The sequence below is a fragment of the Hippopotamus amphibius genome, chromosome 9 (genome assembly GCF_030028045.1).
Source record: "Hippopotamus amphibius kiboko isolate mHipAmp2 chromosome 9, mHipAmp2.hap2, whole genome shotgun sequence".
Lineage (NCBI taxonomy): Eukaryota > Metazoa > Chordata > Mammalia > Artiodactyla > Hippopotamidae > Hippopotamus > Hippopotamus amphibius.
This window is the reverse complement of record NC_080194.1, coordinates 142,730,852-142,748,776: the sequence shown is the minus strand read 5'-3', so window position 1 is coordinate 142,748,776 and position 17,925 is coordinate 142,730,852. Positions and strand designations below refer to the sequence as shown.

At 54.3% G+C, this 17,925-nt stretch overlaps 1 protein-coding gene across 11 annotated transcripts in view; it reads right to left on the bottom strand.

Annotated features, from left to right (window-relative positions):
• Nucleotides 1-17,925, bottom strand: part of MAD1L1 (mitotic arrest deficient 1 like 1) — a 352,049-nt gene that overhangs the window by 279,338 nt on the left and 54,786 nt on the right. For 10 of the 11 annotated variants that reach the window (XM_057695706.1, XM_057695713.1, XM_057695708.1 and 7 more), the window contains one exon: nucleotides 2,280-2,366. The exons of the other annotated variant lie outside the window; for it this stretch is intronic. In XM_057695706.1, coding sequence (XP_057551689.1) covers nucleotides 2,280-2,366 — 87 coding nt within the window. The remainder of the gene's footprint in view (nucleotides 1-2,279; nucleotides 2,367-17,925) is intronic. 11 annotated transcript variants of the gene reach the window in all.

The following is a 17,925-nucleotide window of genomic DNA, read 5'->3' as shown; positions in this document are numbered from 1 at the left end:
TGTACCACTGGGCACGACACCGGCACGCAGGAAGTGGTCTCTGGACAGTCATGTGGTCAGGACCACTCTGTCCACGCAGCAGTCTGCTGAGTGAGGAGGGGACCAAGAGTGCCTCCACCCACCGGGCAAGCAGCCATCCCCAGGCCCTGTGCCCCGTACTGTCACACCTCACCTCACCTCCCGGGACCTGTCAGGCAGGTATCCACCCTGCAGAAGAGGTGAAACACACAGCTCTTTCTTCGGATGCCTGAGACTCACCCTTGCTCCTGGGGTGGCTGTGTTGGCTCTCGGAGGGAACTCAAGGGTCCCGAGAGGTGGACAAGGTGCCAGGAGCCACAAAGACCCCCGGCCCACTGTGGAGGACTGCTCCCTGAGGTGGAGAGTCCACTCCTGAACCAGTCCCAAAGATGAGAAAGGACGGCTGAATCTATGTCATGACCACAGCCGAAGGTGCCACCGGGGGAGCGGTGGACGGGAGCTACACTCGTGTGGCCAAGAGGCTGGCTTTTCTGCTGCTGCTCAAAGCAGGTCATTTTGGAAAGTACTGGCAGTTTGGCAGGAGAAAAATGCAGACAAGCTTCCTTTCCTCTCATAGTTCATTCTGTTTCAAATACAAAGTAAAATAAAGAGGATCGCCTGGAAAAATGTTAAACCTTTAATTTCAAACCACTTTTAATGCCTGTTTCATCTCACAGTAGCTTTGAAAGCAAAAGGCAATCTTTATCATTTGAGGTTTTTAAAGTAAATCAGTGTTATTATGTCCAACATAACCAGATGCTTCTAAAAGCCAGTTTTCAAAGAGACATCAGCCCCCCAAAAAAGAAAGCCTTCCCTTGGTTATTAATAAATTATGAAAATGCTGTCTGCACAGGGGGCGAGGCTGCGGAGAATGAGCACAGCCAGCAGGCTGACCTCACAGACCCCCCCCCCCCCCCCCCCCCCCGCCCCAGCCAGCCAGCGCAGGGCGCCCAAGGCCCATCTGTGATCACCATCCTTTCAGCCTGCCCCTGAGCCCTTCGCGCACTGGAGGGACTGACCTCACTCAGCTGTCCCCCCTCAAGTGATTCAACTGGGAATCGACTAGTTTAACACCATCCTCCACGGGTACCTGGACGGGGGCAGGCATTCAACCCCATTTCGGCCAGCGACGGCGGGTGGGGGGCGTCTGCCAGCAGTGCGGATCCTAGGAAACGTTTCCTTGTTCCAAAAAGGAGACCCAAGAAAGAGGCCTCTCTTTCTGCCTCTGATGCGACACCAGAACCTGGGCGGCCACCCTGCGGGCACGAGAGAAGCCAGCCTGGGCCCCAGAGAACGGAGGCGGACAGCGCTGGGGGAGCCCAAGCGCAGTTCCATGAGGAGCGGGCATGTGGTCCCGGTCCCCTCCCTGGCACAGAGCTCCTCAAACGCTTGGAATTTTGTTAACAAGCCCTTCAGCCAGACCCCTGGGCAGCATGCGGGGGCAGGGGGATGGGGGAGAGCTGCCAGAGGGGTGACCACAGGGAGAGAGGCTGGAATTTTCAGCTCCACCCCCACCTCCAGGGAGGGGGAGGGGCTAGACACCCGGAGAAGCACCAACGGCCAAGACGTCACCAAGCAGGAAACTCCACCGAAACTGCTGAACAAGGGGACACGAGCAGGAGCGGGGAGGGCAGCGCGGCCCCCGACCCCACACAGACGCCTCACGCCTCTCTCCCCACCCCGCTGATCCGAGCGGCACCCTTCGTAATAAACCAGTAATCCTAGAGAAAGTGCTTTCCTGACTCCTGTCAATCATTCAAGCCACGTATGAGACCGGGGTTGGGGGCACCCTGAATGTGCAGCCAGACGGAAGTGCAGGCAGCCTGGGAACCCCCAGGCAGGGCGCCTTGCGGGACTGAGCCCTCACCTGAGGGGTCCGGCTGACCTAGCTTGGGAATTTGTGGCAGAGCTGAACTGATCCTGGGGCACCCAGCAGGTGTGAGGGTCACAATGCGTGTGGAACCAGCTCCTCGGGCCCTGGAGGAAGTCAGAGCTGCCTGCCCTGCACTCCGGGGGGGCAGGGGCTCGGACACGAACATCCCGCTGTGCGGCCACCTGGGACCTTCCCTGAGGACACAAGTCCGCACGCGTACAAACACTCAGATGCTTCAGCCCAGGCTCCAGGTTTCCAGACCTTTAAGGGGTCACGCAGAGCCCACGCCTCCACAAGGACGCAACCGCTCCTGGGAAGCAGCACAGCCGCCCCTCAGCCGGGGCACACTCACCGCACCCCAACGCCCCGCCCCACCCCCACCACCTACCTGCTGGTGACGGAGCTGCCCCTGTCCCGGAGGGCGAGCTCACGCTGCTGCAGCTCCACGATGAACCTGGACAGGTCCTCTGGGGTCCTGGGGGGTCAAGAACACATGTCAGCGCCGACTGTGCCCTGGAGGGGGACCTGGTTCTGACACTAGAGGGCGGCCCAAAGCCACGCCAGCCGCTGGTGGTTCACAGACCCGGGGCGAGTGAGGGCCTGCGCACCCGTGCACTCACCAGCACCTGGGCTCACACCACACCTGCCACCAGCCACAAACACTGGGGACATTACCTTTATAAGCCTTGATTTTGTTTCACCTGTAAAAATAGGGTTGATGACATGACAATGTCACCATGCAGAGGATCTGCAGTGAGGTTCAAAGCACAGAGCAGGCAGCAGGCAGAGGAGGGGCCCAGCGCATTCTTAGTTCCCTTTCCTCCCTCCCCTCGAAACCCACGTATGAGGACAGCAGCACTGTAACAACAACAGATGCCCACGTGCACAACGCCTGGTAAATGTCAAAACTTCCAAGTTAAGGATCTCAGCTAATGCTCAGAGCAGCCCTGCTGTTTACTGTTTCCATTTTACAAATGGGGAAACCGAGACTCAAAGACAGTGATGGCCGGTTCAAAGACTGCCCGTTCTCAGCAGCACTGAGCCACAATCTGAACCCCCTCCTCCAGGTCAGCACGGTGGCTCAGGAGCACACCAAGAATGTCTTTGACACACAGATGGCCAACAGGCACATGAAAAGATGCTCAACATCGCCAGTTATTAGAGAAATGCAAATCAAAACTACAACAAGGTACCACTTCACACCAGTCAGAATGGCCACTGTCAAAAAGTCTACAAACAATACCTGCTGGAGAGGGTGTGGAGAAAAGGGACCCCTCCTGCACTGCGCGTGGGGATGTAAGCTGGTGCAGCCACTGTGGAGAACAGTATGGAGGTTCCTCAGGAAACTAATAGAACTACCATGAGACCCAGCAACCCCGCTCCTGGGAGTGGGATTAGAGAAAACTCTAATTCCAAGAGATCCACGCACCCCCGTGGTCACAGCAGCACTGGTCACAGTAGCCAAGACACGGAAGCCACCTAAGTGTCCACAGACAGACGGGTGGATAAAGATGGGGTACCTGTACACAATGAAATGTTACTCAGCTCAGAAAGAATGAAATACGCCATTTGCAGCAACATGGGTGGGCCTAGAGATGATCATACTAATAACTGACGGGGAAAGACAAACATCATATGATATCCCTTATATGTGAAATCCAAAAAAAATGATACAAATGAACTTATTTACAAAACAGAGACAGACCCACAGACGCAGAAAACAGACTTACCAAAGGGTAAGGGGGATAAATTTGGGGTCCGTGCACACACACTACCATACATAAAACAGATGAACAACAGGACCTAATGTATGTGGCACAGGGAACTGTACCCAGCATCTCACAGTAACCCGCAGTGGGAAAGAACGTGGAAAAGGCCATATGTATACATGACCGAATTGCTGTGCTGTACACCTGAAACTAACAGCATTGTAAATTAGCTATACGTCAGCTTTTTTAAATGTTTAACTTTTTTTAAAAAAATGTCTTTGAGAGAGAGAATGGAACAGCAGTGGAGTGCAAACACTCCCGACGCCGACATGGGGCACACAAGCTGAGCGGCCGGCTGGCGTGCGGCGGCCAAGTGCGAGGCCCAGGGCCGAGCCCAGGGCTACGCAGGGGCAACAGCTCGGAACCCACAGGCCCTCTTCCTGCCCCCAGAGCCAGCACAGTGCCTGGTTCCCGAGAGCACTCTCTGGCCTCCCCACCCCTCTTGCTGAAGTTGGCACCTGCAGTCACATCGTACCCAAGGACCACTCACAAAAACCTTCTGAAACCAAGCCTCATATCCAGCACCCACAAACCCTGCACCACCAGGCCCCTGGGGCCTCCTCACCTTCCTCTGGACTTTCCTCTGCTGTCTGAACACATCAACCTGTTCGCTCCCTGAAACCCTGCGATAATTAAACCTGGGCCTCTAAAGCTCTTCCCTCAGTCTCCCCAAGCCTAGCTCATTTTCAAAGAAAAGGTCTCAGGAAAGATATCCCTTCCTCCAAGAAGCCCCCAAGCCTCTCCCCACTCCATCACAACGCTGCATAGCAACACCTACCCCACCCCCACGCCTGGTATCAGTCTGGGGTCTCTCGGTGTCTGGCATGGCTAGAATGTGAGCCCGAAGACTCCCACTTGTCAGTGGTACGTCCTGAAAGCCGAGCTCAGCCCCTGCAAAGAGGGGACCCATGGCCCCACGCCTCACACACAGGGACTCTATGGTCAACACTCCTCCGGAGGTAGTTTCACGCCCTCTCTCTTTCGGATCACTCATGGAGGCCCTTCCCTGACCACCAGAAGAAAAGCCCTTTATTGGACATTTAGGGAGGACATGGCCTCAGTGTGTAAGGAACCACTAGGCATGGTGCCAAGATTGCTACCTTTACTCTGCCCTAAACACAAGCCAGCTTTGTGGATTACAAAATTCTACACTGACAAGATGTTTACCAGTAAAAGACCTTTGGGAAACTGAAACCTAGGAAGGGGAGAGGTTGAACCAGCCTTGAACGCCAGTTCCCCATTCTTTTCAGAGCTTCCTAATGTTTCCCAGCCTCAGGAAATTAAAAATACTAATAAGAAAATAAATAAGCAAAACAAGTAAACTCTCTAAAGCCAAGAGATTTTTTTTTCTGAAACATTTTAAAGAGATTTAAGTTGTTTTCTATTTTCCTATGTTAGTCAAAAGAGTATGCAAACCATTACTAAATCAATGGAAAGTTTATTTAAAACCACTGAAACAACTTGCATGTCTACTTCTGCAAGGCCCCCAGTCCCTACGGGCCTAGGACCAGCTGGCGCTGTGTGGGAGAAGCAGACGGGTGGCCCGTGGGCGGCTAGAGGAGCACGGCCACCCTCACCCTCACGCCCCTTCCAGGCTGGGCCACGTCTGCTCAGACCTGTAACCGCGCTAGGGGCCGGCGGAGACGCATCTGTCAGACAGACAGCCACACACTTGCGGGAGCCCTCATTAGCTGAGGGGTGGCAACACCCTCCAAGCAGAAGGCTTCCTGGAAACCGGAGAGCAAGCCGCAGAGCACGTGACAGCCATTTAGAAACAAGAGTCTTGCCCTGAAGTACAAATTAACCCACAAAGCCAGGAACTAGAGTAAGAGGACAGCCAGACTCTTAACCAAGGCTCTCCATTTTCATTTGAAGTGAAGATAATTTAAAATGTAACAATTTAATAAGGAGGGGAAACTGGGAACCCTCAAATGAAGAGAAAGATGAACCTGACGTGCTCTCCTCCAGGAAAGCTCTCCACTCCGGCTGATGGCTCCAGCCTCCGCATCTTCCTGTGACACCCGCCGGCTGAGGCTGCAGGCGCCACACACGGCCACGCCCAGGCGGCCAGGGGCGCACACCTTTCAGCTGAACTTGACAGAGGCCATCAGACACCCAAATACCTTGGAACTTTTGAGCAGCTATTTCAACAAAGTATCAAGAGGCCTTGCTCCCTGCTGGAATAAACCAAGCAGGAAACTGGCTTTCCTCTACCCCGGCTCCGCGCCACCCCCTCCCCTCGAGCAGCCGTGCAGCTAAGAGCGCGTGGGCCCGCCAGAGGAGCCCTCTGTGGCGTGTCCTCTGAGTCTGTGCTGCTCCTCCCGGAGGGCGCAGAGAGCTGCTCGCAGGGTGGGTGGGACGCCGGAGGGGGTGGCCTCTGCACAGCCACAGCGTCTGGCTCTCACACTGCCCAAGGCCAAGGCAGACTCTCCAGCACCAGCCTCCTGGCCACGCCCCAGCCCCACGCCCTAGGTGCAGTGCCGTCCCAGAGCGGGGGGGATAGCCCTGCAGGGCCTGCCTTTCCCTTGTGGCACCCAATTCCAGAAACCAAACTGCACGGGCATGGACCCTGCAGCCCGCTCCTGCCGGAGGGCACACAGCAACAGGACCATCTTCTCCAAGCAGCCTCTGGGCTGAAAACCTGCAGCTCCTACTCTGTAAACAGAGACTCAAGAGTCCTGTCGGTCATCCCTGCTGGCCACTAGGTTTCAACTTCTCCTAAAAACACAGAGAACAGGAAGCCAGATGACAACACTCAAGAACTATTCTACCCTCAGAGACAGAGAAAAGGCGGTAAGTCTTTAAAGAGATGGGTGGACCGTGGGGCTCACTAACAGCTCTGACAACTCCAGGACGAGCCTGGAGATGCACTGTGGGGGGGCGGGGGGTTACACTGTAACGGGGGGGCAGATGCACTGTAGTGGGGGAGATGCACGTAAGGGGGGAGATGCACAGTAACGGGGCGGGGGGTGGGGGGGCTGGAGTACTGCGAGTAGCCCACGGGCCATGTGCATCAGAATCACCTGAAGTAACTCCAGCCCACCCACCTCCACATCTGGACCCACTGAATCAAAACCCCTGGAGGTGGGGCCTAGGACCTGCCAACAACGATTCTTGTGCACAATTTAGGACCACTGAGCATCTGTAAAATGGAGAAATCTATGCAGTAAAATAACCATGTAACACTTCAGGGCAAGACACCAAAAAATTCTCTGTGCCACCCAGAAAACCATATGCTACACATTTGACATAGAAAACATGCTCTGAAGTTCTCTGTCCATTTGAAAGACAAATACTAAGTTTTAGAATTTGGTTCAAATCTAAAAGAAGACTCTCCGAAGACAAAGCAGAGTGATTTATTTACAAACGTCATTGTAAGAACACAGGAAACTAACACCTGAAATCAAGTGACTGCTGTGATTACCACGTAAGAAAAGGTTACTTGACGTTTTGCCAATCTGATATATAATCAAACATCTCCTTCAAGATAATTATAATACAACACAGAATATGATACAAAAACTAGACATAACGAATGAAAACGCAACGGCAAGGCTGCTCTGACCAAGGCCGCTCCATCGCACAACTGCAGGGGGCGCTGCAAGCCCCTGTGGGCGTGGACGCTCACTTCTGAGACGGAACCGCACGCGGGAGAGGCACTGCACACTCTGAGACAGGAATCCTCCACACCTACGGATGCCACGCTGTTCCACCCTTCCACAGCCTCGAGGTCGGCGCGGTCACGGCCCTCCTGTGCCGCTGGGGACGCAGAGGCACAGGAGGGTCAGGACTGAGTGGAAAGGCGGGGACCCACCCCGGACGGCCAGGCTGAGGCCACGCTCCTGACTCTGTGCTGTCGTGTCCAACAACTTCAGACTGGTTTACCAACCGTGCCGCACACACAACACCATCAGTACGTATGCGCCAGGGACAGGAGAAACTATTTCAACGACAGCAAGCACATACACGTGCTGAGAAAAGCAAAACCAGAACCGAGGTTAAGGACAACTCAACTACAAACATCTCTGGGGAGGTAAACACTGGAAGAAAATGTTTAGGAACAGGCAAGAGTCACATTACAGTTGCGGAAATCTTGGTATTTTTTTCTTTTTTTCAAAAAGATTCTGTAATTCTGCTGAGAACTTTTCGAGCTGTGGAAGCCAGGAGCCACAGAACTGGTGACCAGCTCTTCAGGCGAGCCCACACATCACGCTCGCAGAGCACCTTCATGGGCTGTTCCAAAGAGCCCCCAGCCATCACAGCCTAGCGGCTGCAGGGACGCCCCATAAGGACACCTGGCACCCGTGCACCTGCTCTGGCTCCGCCACTGTTCACGCAGGCCAGGTGTGGAGGGCTGGTTCTACATGGCACGTGGGGACTGAGGGGCTGCATGCCTTCGGACATGTGCTCGGGCCAGAGAAAGGGATGAACGAGATGGCATCTGTTACTGGCCAGCTCTCCGTGGGGAAAGAGTGACTTGTTCGACTTGTTCTCCGTCCACGTGGGAAACGGGCAGCTTCAGAAGATGTACGGTAGCTGCTGTCCGCCATGTGGCCAGGCTGTCATGGACACGGCTCGGGTGCTGCGAGGGACTGATGGCCTTTGTGCCCTGAAGGCTGGGGACCCTAGTGATCACCGGGCCACAGGCAGGGCCTCGGCCAGCACTGCAGGCAGTTCGCGTACCCAGACCACCGGCTCCAGAAGCACGCCCTCCCCCTCCCAGAGGCGCCAGGGAGTCGAGTGGTCCTGCAGGCGCTCCGGAAGGAGCTCGAGTGCACAGCCGCACCTACACTTATCTGCAGAGAAAGTCGCACGTGTGCACATTCACAGAACAGACCCTAGGCCGCCTCACCGCACACTGGTAGCCCCGGGTCAGGGCTGAGACTGGCGGCCGCAGTGGAAGCGATCCCTAACACCACGTGCATTATTTGAGGTCTGTTTGATGAGAATTTACATATCACATGCATAAGTAAAAATAAACACTTAGGAAGAAACCACACATGCAGCACGTTCCCTGTGTGGAAATGCCACTGGCAGCACCCAGCGGGAGAAGGAGGGCTGCTGACAGCAGACGGGGTTCCTCCAGTGAACTCAGCACAGCGCGAGCCCAGGGCGCTGGGACACAGGCAAACGGGAAGCCCGAGAGGCCCTGGAGTTCGGGAATTGGGACCTCCTTCCGTGGCGACGGAGAGCACAGCTCTGCCGCCACCCACCCACCATGAGCTCCAAGTGCGGACGGAGGGAAGTTCTTGAAGGGCTTTTGAATCATGAAGGATTATTAAACAATTGCAGCCTTCACCACACATCAAATCAAAGACCAGAGGCCAAAGTACCTCCAACTGGCAGGAAGAGTGTTTATTTTCCAGAACCTCCTGACCTGTTGTGCAGCTAGAGCCACTCGAAGATGTTTAGCAAGGCTGCACTAGGGATTAGTTCTGTGCTTGTAACCAGCAGCAGTCGAGCCAAGTATCATCACAGCCCAAGTCAGCACAGGAGCACTTCAGCAGGAAAACCCACCCACCCCACAACTGCCACTTCACAGCCTAAAGAGTGGAAGGCCTTCAGAGGGCCTCAGGATCCTCCAACTCAGACGTGACAGGAGAGCGACCGTCCCAACTGCAGCCCAAGCTGTGGCACCTGCTGTTTAAAACTCTGGCTTCAGGACTTCCTAGATGGCGCAGTGGTTAATAATCCGCCTGCCAACGTGGGGGACACGGGTTCGATCCTTGCTCCGGGAAGGTCCCACATGCCACGCAGCAACTAAGCCCTTGCACCACAACTACTGAGCCTGTGCTTTAGAGCCCGTGAGCCACAACTACTGAGCCCATGTGCCGCAACTACTGAAGCCCACGTGCCTAGCGCCCGTGCTCCACAACAAGAGAAGCCACAGCAATGAGGAGCCCACGCACCACGACGAAGAGTAGCCCCAGTTCGCCGCAACTAAAAGAAAGCCCGCGCACAGCAAAAAAGACCCAACACAGCCAATAAAATAAATATATAAATAAATAAATGTATAAAACTCTGGCTTCAGCTGCAAAGCCTTTTATTTTTAATAAATTTATTTATTTATTTATTGGCTGTGCTGGGTCTTCGTTGCTGCACACGGGCTCTCTAGTTGCAGGGAGCGGGGGCTACTCTTCATTGTGGTGTGCAGGCTGCTCACTGTAGTGGCTTCGCTTGATGTGGGGAACAGGCTCTAGGCGCGTGGGCTTCAATAGTTGCAGCACATGGGCTCAACAGTTGTGGTTCACGGGCTCTAGAGCGCAGGCTTAATAGTTATGGCGCACGGGCTTAGTTGCTCCATGGCATGTGGGATCTTCCCATAGCAGGGCTCGAACCCGTGTCCCCTGCATTGGCAGGTGGATTCTTAACCACTGCGCCACGTAGGAAGTCCAAAGCCTTTTAACTCTTACTGGTGGGCTTTAAAGGAGGAAAAAAAGTCTTTGATCTGCAGCTGAATTTTGACTCAAACTCAGCTGCGGGCAAAAGAGGAGGCCTGCGGAGTGGAGCCCAGTGGTTTATTTTCAAGCTAGAGGCATTCCAGCCCCAGCAGCAGCTATTTAGAGGCTCCTAACAGCAGATGCCAGGACTCTGGCTGAAGCTCAACATGCCATTTTGATGGGTCTGAAAGACATGAGATCCAGAGGACTCCAATTTCCAGAACGAATCAAACAGCAACCACCCAAAGCTAATTAAAAAGCAAGAAACCTCAAGCTCTTGTCCAAGGCACTATTTTCCAGAAGAGAAGCCCACAGGGCAGAGGGCCACAGTCCAGAGGATGGGCTTCCATCAGGGGGCCCTATGTCGGAGCTGGACACACCCAAGTGAGGTGGACTCCCTCACAGGTTTGTTTCTGCAGAAAATATGCAGAACCTCAAACAGGAAACATTACACAGCAGAACGTGGTGCTAAAGCCCAAACGGAGAGTAAGCATTCCCGACTGCAAAGTCACTGGGGCACAGGACGACCTGTTACGCCAGGGCTTCTGATAACGTGACACAGTCGTGTGGGAGGGATTCATGTCACCCAGGACTAGCAAATCCTGGTCCATGTCCCGGGTGGGGAGAAGCAGCACCAGCCCTGAGGCCACAAGCTGGCATCAGCCCCTCCAGAGAAAGGAGGCTGTGACCACTGACTGGTCCTGAGGCCACAGGCACCCAACCTTCAGGGGACAAAGGCCATCAGTCCCTCGCAGCACCCAAGCCGTGTCCATGACATCCTGGCCACATGGTGGACAGCAGCTACCGTACATCTTCTGAAGCTGCCCACCTCCCACGTGGACGGAGAACAAGTCACTCTTTCCCCACGGAGAGCTGGCCAGTAACAGATGCCATTTTGGGCATACCTCTCTCCGGCCCGAGCACACGTCCGAAGGCCCACACTGTGCACCCAGCGCAGGAGACCTTCGTCAGGTTGCAGCCCTCCCCTGTGACCAGTGGCGGTTTCCACATGAGACAAGGTCCCTCTGCCCACCAGCCCCACTGCCTGCCTGACGGGAAGAGAGGCACCAAAAGGCGTGTGCTTCTCCTGGTCACTGCACATCCAGAGGCCTCCCTGGTTCTGAGGACCACCCCAGGCCTCCCTGCCTCCCCACAGCTGCGGGGACAGCCTCTGAGATTAACCACGTGCCACACTCCGTGCCCTCTTGACCCCACACCCCTGGTTACCACCTGGGGCCTCAGGCCTCCTCCCTGATGGCACTCCCGCCAACAGCCATCTGCTCGCTCCCTGCCAGCCTGCTCCTGCCAGGCTCACCCGCACCTCCCTCCAGAAACCACCTGGGGAGGCCACCCTCGACCCAAGCCCGACCCGAGGCCCAGTCTCTCTGCAGCACCCACACAGAGGGCTCGCTCCTCCTTCGCATGCCCTCCTGTTCTCCCCTGAAACCCCGCCACTCGTCCTTTTTCCTCGAGCCTCTTTGTACTAAAACCCCTGGGGTTCAGTCTTACCCGGCTCTTCTCCTCTGCCCCAAGCCCCTGCGCGATTCCCCGGCTTCAACCACAGCAAAGGGCGCCCACCTGCCCGCTCCACACCTCCTGCGGCCCGAGGAGCCTCATGGCTCAGCCCACCCCAACCACACTCCTACCTCCCCCTCCAACCCTGCTCCTCGGGAAGTGGAATCACCATCCTGTTACCCGGCCAAACCCACAGTCCCTGAAGCTTCCCCCGTACCCCGCTTCTATTCTGTCAGCAGATCCCGCCAGATCCACCTTCAGAATAGACCCAGATTCAACTTCATACCAGCTCTGCCACCACCGCGTGATCCACGGCCCCCACACCCCCGAGGCCAGCCCAACAGCATCATAACCACCCTTGATTTCATACTCCATCTTTAACTGCTGCTTGCCACGCACCACCACAAAGATTACTTTAAAGTACAGGCTAGGGACATCCCTGGTGGCGCAGTGGTTGAGAATCCACCTGCCAATGCAGGGGACGCGGGTTCCATCCCTGGTCCGGGAAGATCCCACATGCTGCGGAGCAGCTAAGCCTGCGCCTGTGCAACGAGAGAAGGCACCGCACTGAGGAGCCCGCGCACCACAATGAAGAGTGACCCCTGCTCGCCACAACTAGAGCAAGCCTGGGTGCAGCAACGAAGACCCAACACAGCCAATAAGTAAATAAATTTAAAAAAAAATAAAAATAATCAAATGCAGGCTAGATCACATGCCTCTTTTGTCAAAATTCTCCAATGCATCCCCACCCCAATGCCAAGCAAAAGCCCAACCCTCCACCGGCGCCTGTGAGGCCTCAGGCAGACCGAGCACAGCTGCCTCCCAGACCCACTGGACTGGAGCCACACTCCCACCCCAGGGCCTCTGCACGTCCCACTTCTAGAGGACTCCTCCCCTAGGGATCTACATGGCGCCCGCCCTCAGCAACTCTTTCAGGTCTTTGCCCAAAGGTTACCGAACTCATTCTGGGTCAGCCCCAGCCACACCACTTAAACCTATAAACTGTAAACTTCCTCCCCAAACCCGGCTCAAACCCTCTCTCACTCTTCCCTGCACTGTTTTCCTTCATAGAAAATATCGCCATCTTAGATGCTACATATTTCACCTATTCACTCATTTGTCATCTTTCTGCTTCAACTAGAATGCAAGCTCCAAGAAAGCGAGGTGCTGCTTTTCATTTTGTCCCCTTTTTTCACTGGCTGTGTACCTAGAATAATGCCTGGCCTTCCATAAATATTAGCTGCATGAAAGAAAAATCATGACACCTTTCCAGAACAATACCTGTCCTACTAAATACTACCAGAGTTTGAGCACAGACACTGGATCAGTTTAGTGTTACTGGTTGAATAAATTACAGTCCATCCATGCAATGGAATCTGTTTAAAACAAAGAGAAAAGGACAAAGAATCTTTTCTGGTAATATGGGACTGCCAAATAAAAATACAAGCAGCAGAACACGAGCCCACCATGCCACCTTCTGCATAAAAGAAATAGAAGGTAAATAAGCACAGCTGCATTGGTTCATACACATAGCTAATAAAGTCTAGAAAGATAAAAAAGATAGAAACAGCTGCTTCCTGTTGGAGAGAACAAAAGTGAAAGAGGAGACTTATCACTATATACCTTTCTTAAAAGTTTTAATATTTATACCAAGGAAATAAAATAACTATCCAGAAAATAATTTTTTAAAATTTAGTGTTATAAAGTTATACTGCAGAATCAGATATTATACAGAATGTTTCTAAAAAGAAGACGATGCTGCCATGATGAATTAATGCATGAGAAACTAACATAACCGCTCACAACGAAACAATCACACATCATTCCTAACTGATATTTAGCAAAGTGTAACAAGAAGAATAACGGGCACTGTAAGCGGGGCAAAAATACATCAGTAAAAAGCTTCCCACGTGGAGTGATCGAGACCGGTCATCGATCCCAAAGTTGGCTGAAGTACGCAGCTGATACACGCATCTCAAAGACTTGAACTACTACAGATATGCAGTCGCTCCCCAAGCTGCAAACTACTTCTTCAAATGTGGGTCCAATAAACTGAATTTCACCTTATATTTTTTGCATAAACCACAAATCAGAATCCATGATTTTAGCTTTGTTTCTTTAAAAAGGACACCTGCCACCTTCCTAAATTTCACAACTTTTCTCCCAACCTTTTAAAGTCAATTCACTTTATTCAACAGCTTCTTTTTAGCAATTTCCTTTGACTTTCCAAAGCATTCAGATTTTTCACAGAAACACTGCTGTTTTCACACATTTTTTCATCAGACTCTATAGTACTTAATTAAATTATGTGACGACAATAACGTGTGCAACTGGCAGAGAAACAGGCTCCCCTCGGTGGACCAGCACCACCTGCTGGGAGCAGCAGAGCAGGAAGGGCTACAACCGGTGGTGCGCTCTGCCACTGCACACACAGGGCTGGTTCTGGAGGTGGGAAGGGACTGTTCTTTTCTTTTTTTTTTTAAGATTGATTGACTGATTTTTGGGTGTGATGAGTCTTCATTGCTGCGCACGGGCTTTCTCTAGTTGCAGCAAGCAGGGGCTACTCTTCATTGTGGTGCATGGGCTCCTCATTTCGGTGGCTTCTCTTGTTCTGTAGCACAGGCTCTATGCACACAGGCTTCAGTAGTTGCAGCATGCCGGCTCAGTCGTTGTGGCTTGTGGACTCTAGAGCGCAGACTCAACAGTTGCGGTGCACGGGCTTAGCTGCTCTGTGGCATGTGGGATCTTTGGCCCAGGGCTCAAACCCATGTCCCCTGCGTTGGCAGGCAGATTCTTAACCACTGCGCCACCAGGGAAGTCCCAGGGAGACTATTCTTAACCTGAGGATGGGTGCAGAGGGGCTGCATCTACTCTTCAGAGACACTCTCTTCTGTGGATAATGCATTTCAAAATGTTTTCTAAAAAAAATTAGCCTATGTCCCAAGCATCTGCTGTGCTGCAGAAATCTACCGGGACATGTCAGAGAAAGAATGTGGGGCACTGGCCAATCCAGAGAGGCAATTAGGGGCAGAGCTCTTCAAGGAGCTGCTACTCCACTTTCCGAAAGAATCAGACACACCACAGAGACGGGCAATGGGTGCAAAATGCAGATTCCACAAACCACCAGAAGCACAGAGGCAGCAGCGAGCTTACGATCTCAAATTCTAGCTCCATTCATTCCTAGTTATGCGACCCCTGACAATCACTGACCTCTCCAAACTTCAGTTCCCTCATCAGGAAAATGAATATGACAACAGGGCCCACCCCATGGGCTGCCATGAGAATACTGCACATAAAGGACTTACTCCGGAAGAGTGTTATGCTATTATGAATCACAGGCAACGTTCTAGAACACACAATCACGTGCAATCTGTGTCCACTTAGAAAGCAAAGCGGCAGTTACTGGTTGCCAGCATGGACTCACCGAGGATAAGATCTACGTAAATTAACACTTCCACCTCTGACTGGGCTGCGGGTACCACAGGCTGCTGTATAAACACGTGGCCTGTCCTGAGAACACTCCTCCATCCCAGCCTCACTCCAGAGCAGACAGCAGGAGATTCTGAACATCTCCAGGCATGGCTCCAAAAGTGCTGCTGAACAGGAAGGGATCAGAGCGCAGAGAGATGGGCACTGCTCTGGAGCCACCAGGTCACGTCCAAGCCCAGCCCCACCTCCTCCCTGGAGGGCATGAGCAGTCACCTGGGAAACCTGCTGGACCCCCGAGGTGGCCCTCCTCTCTGCTGGCGCTGGAGCCTCCCAGACGAGGCCCAACCCCCTAACCCCACCCAGAGCTGCACCAGTCACCTGGCGCTGACCCATGATGCCTATCAGCTTCCAGGTGATACGCAAGGAAGACAGCACACCTGTTTAATGACACTCAGGAGTCCACAAAACCCCTTGGGGGGGGGGGAGGAACCAAGAGCCTGGCAGTGCGCCCCACCCTGAGGAGGGGGAGGACAGCATGGGCCAGGCCGCTGGAGGCCCTGTGTGGCCAGGCTAGGACCTGCAGACACAGGGCCGTGGCTCGTGGGGCCGATACACAGATAAAGTCAAGCCCGTGACCCGCTCAGTCTCTGGCTGGTGGCTGGAGAGCTGCGCATTTCTCTGTGGGAGAGGATGCGGAGTCTACACCGTCACGGCCTCAGTCAGAACAGCTGGGGTCACGAGGTCACTCTTTAAGTGACTTCGGCACAACCACAGGCGCCCTCACGTGTGGAACCTGCATAAGGACAGCCACACCAGGAACCAAGGCCCAGGCCGTGGTCGGCAGCGCCGGCCCCCCAACCATCCCCTGGCTCAGCAGCAGCGGTCACCTGGAGAACCAGGCACTGGCCTCCCACTCCAGCACGGTCAAGCCAGGTCTGACCCGACCGTCCACCAGCAGCCACGCGGCTGAGGTGCTTCAGGGACATGAATTTCCTGGGTCCCCAGACACATGTAAATAAAATGAAGAACGTTCCGATTTACAGCTGCTGCCTTCGAATCCCTCCTCCCAGCTCAGGCAGGATTAAAAGGACTTCAAAGCAGCCTGGGTTCCAATTAAGCTAGTGTGACCACCCCAGGGATGCTAGAATATTCCTCTGATTAACAAGAGGCGCTCTTTGAACTGTTTGAGCTAAAAAAAGCTCTCAGAACCTTTCAAACAAATGCCATAATTTTCTCTCCTGTTCCCTCACTCTGGAAAAGTGGATCTTTTGAATGCTTTAAACAGTGGAAAAGCAGGCTGGATAATGGCCCCAAACACAACCTCAGCCTGGAGCTCAGAACAGGGGCGGCGAGCAGAGGGCCTAGGACGCCACGCGCAGGCCGGCCTCCAGGAGCTGGGGCACTGCTGGCCCAAGTCACAGCGCGGCATGTCCACACCACACGTGAGAGCAACGCCGCTGAGCTGGGAGACAGGCCCGGGCGGAGCCAGGCCCGGCGTGAGCTGAGAGGCCTCCCGCCAGAGTCGCCCGTCCATCATCCAGCCTCCAACCGAGAGGGGCCCCTTGGGGAGCGCCTGCGGGCAACGCTGCTGCCCACGAGAACCACCGCCACAGGGCACGGGGGACGAGCTAGAATCAGCCAAAGAGGAAGCAAGTGAGGCTCACGCGGCCAAGGTGACAAAGGAAAGGCCCACGTGAGCTCGGAACGTGGGACAACCCTGCGGTGAGCAGGTGGCACCCCAGGGCCACGAGGTGGAGGGTAAACAAGGAGGCAGACGCAGGTGTGTCCCACCCTGGACCACAGACTGTGGACGTGGGCGCGTGAACTGAAGGGGACATCGAGTCCTGTCTCCCCCCAGCCGACACGGCGCCTTCAGAGACGCTGGGTTCCCTCTCCTGGCTCACCCACTCTCAGCCATGACCTTCAAGGTTGACCGGGCAGCCGACCTACAAGGCCTTCCTTCAGGAGAGGCAGTAGACGGTAGAGCAAACAGGCAACTGAAAACCAAGTCGGCTGGCTTATGGGGACACAATGTAGGAGCAAAGGGCTGTGGGGAGCCAGACTCCCAGAGACAGGCGTCCTCACCAGGGAGACGCTCTCCACACCTGCCAGAGAAAGGCCTCAGAACCTTGGAAAAGCAACTGGTCCCCAAGGAGGGCCCCCAGCTGGCTGTGCGCCCTGGGCAGGCTACTGCGCCTTCCTGAACTTCGGTTTCTCCACCCGTGAGCGAGAGGAATGGACCAGGGGAATGGGAGCTCTCATCCTGATTCCTGGATTCTGTTTCCAAAACAAAGTCCCCTAAGAACCTGTTTCCTGCGATGTGGACGAGGTGGGAGAAGAGCCCAGGAAGGCACAGCTCCCAGGCAGGGGGTCCCTGAGGCCCAAACACACGATGGGAGCTCTTGAAAAGTCAAGGCAGACCGTAAGCTGGGGGGCGAGGGGGGAGCACAGGCCAGGGCGTGCGGCCCCCAAGGCGTGGGACAGACGGGGTTTCTTCCCAAGTGTGAGAACGCGCAGCTGGGGGCCTTAAGTGGAGAAAGACATGGTCCTCCTTGTTGATCCGCTTTAAAAAGAGATGTGTCCCAATGTTCACGCGGTGTTAACCGTAAGAACTAGAAACAACCTGAACATCTCGACAGTAGGGTGAGGATGACAGGACGCCCACAGGATGGCCCCCCGGTGGCCTGTACAAAGGATGCCACACACGTATTTTTAGAAGAGTGTCCACCAGAGGGAAGGCTACACACCCACACGCATGGACTCAATCTTTAAAGTCCACACACGGACAAGGAAAATCAAGACAGGGATCTCCTCGCAGCAATTACCTCTCAGAGGTGGAGCTGTGAGGAACTAATTCTCTTTTTCTTATTTATCTGCATTT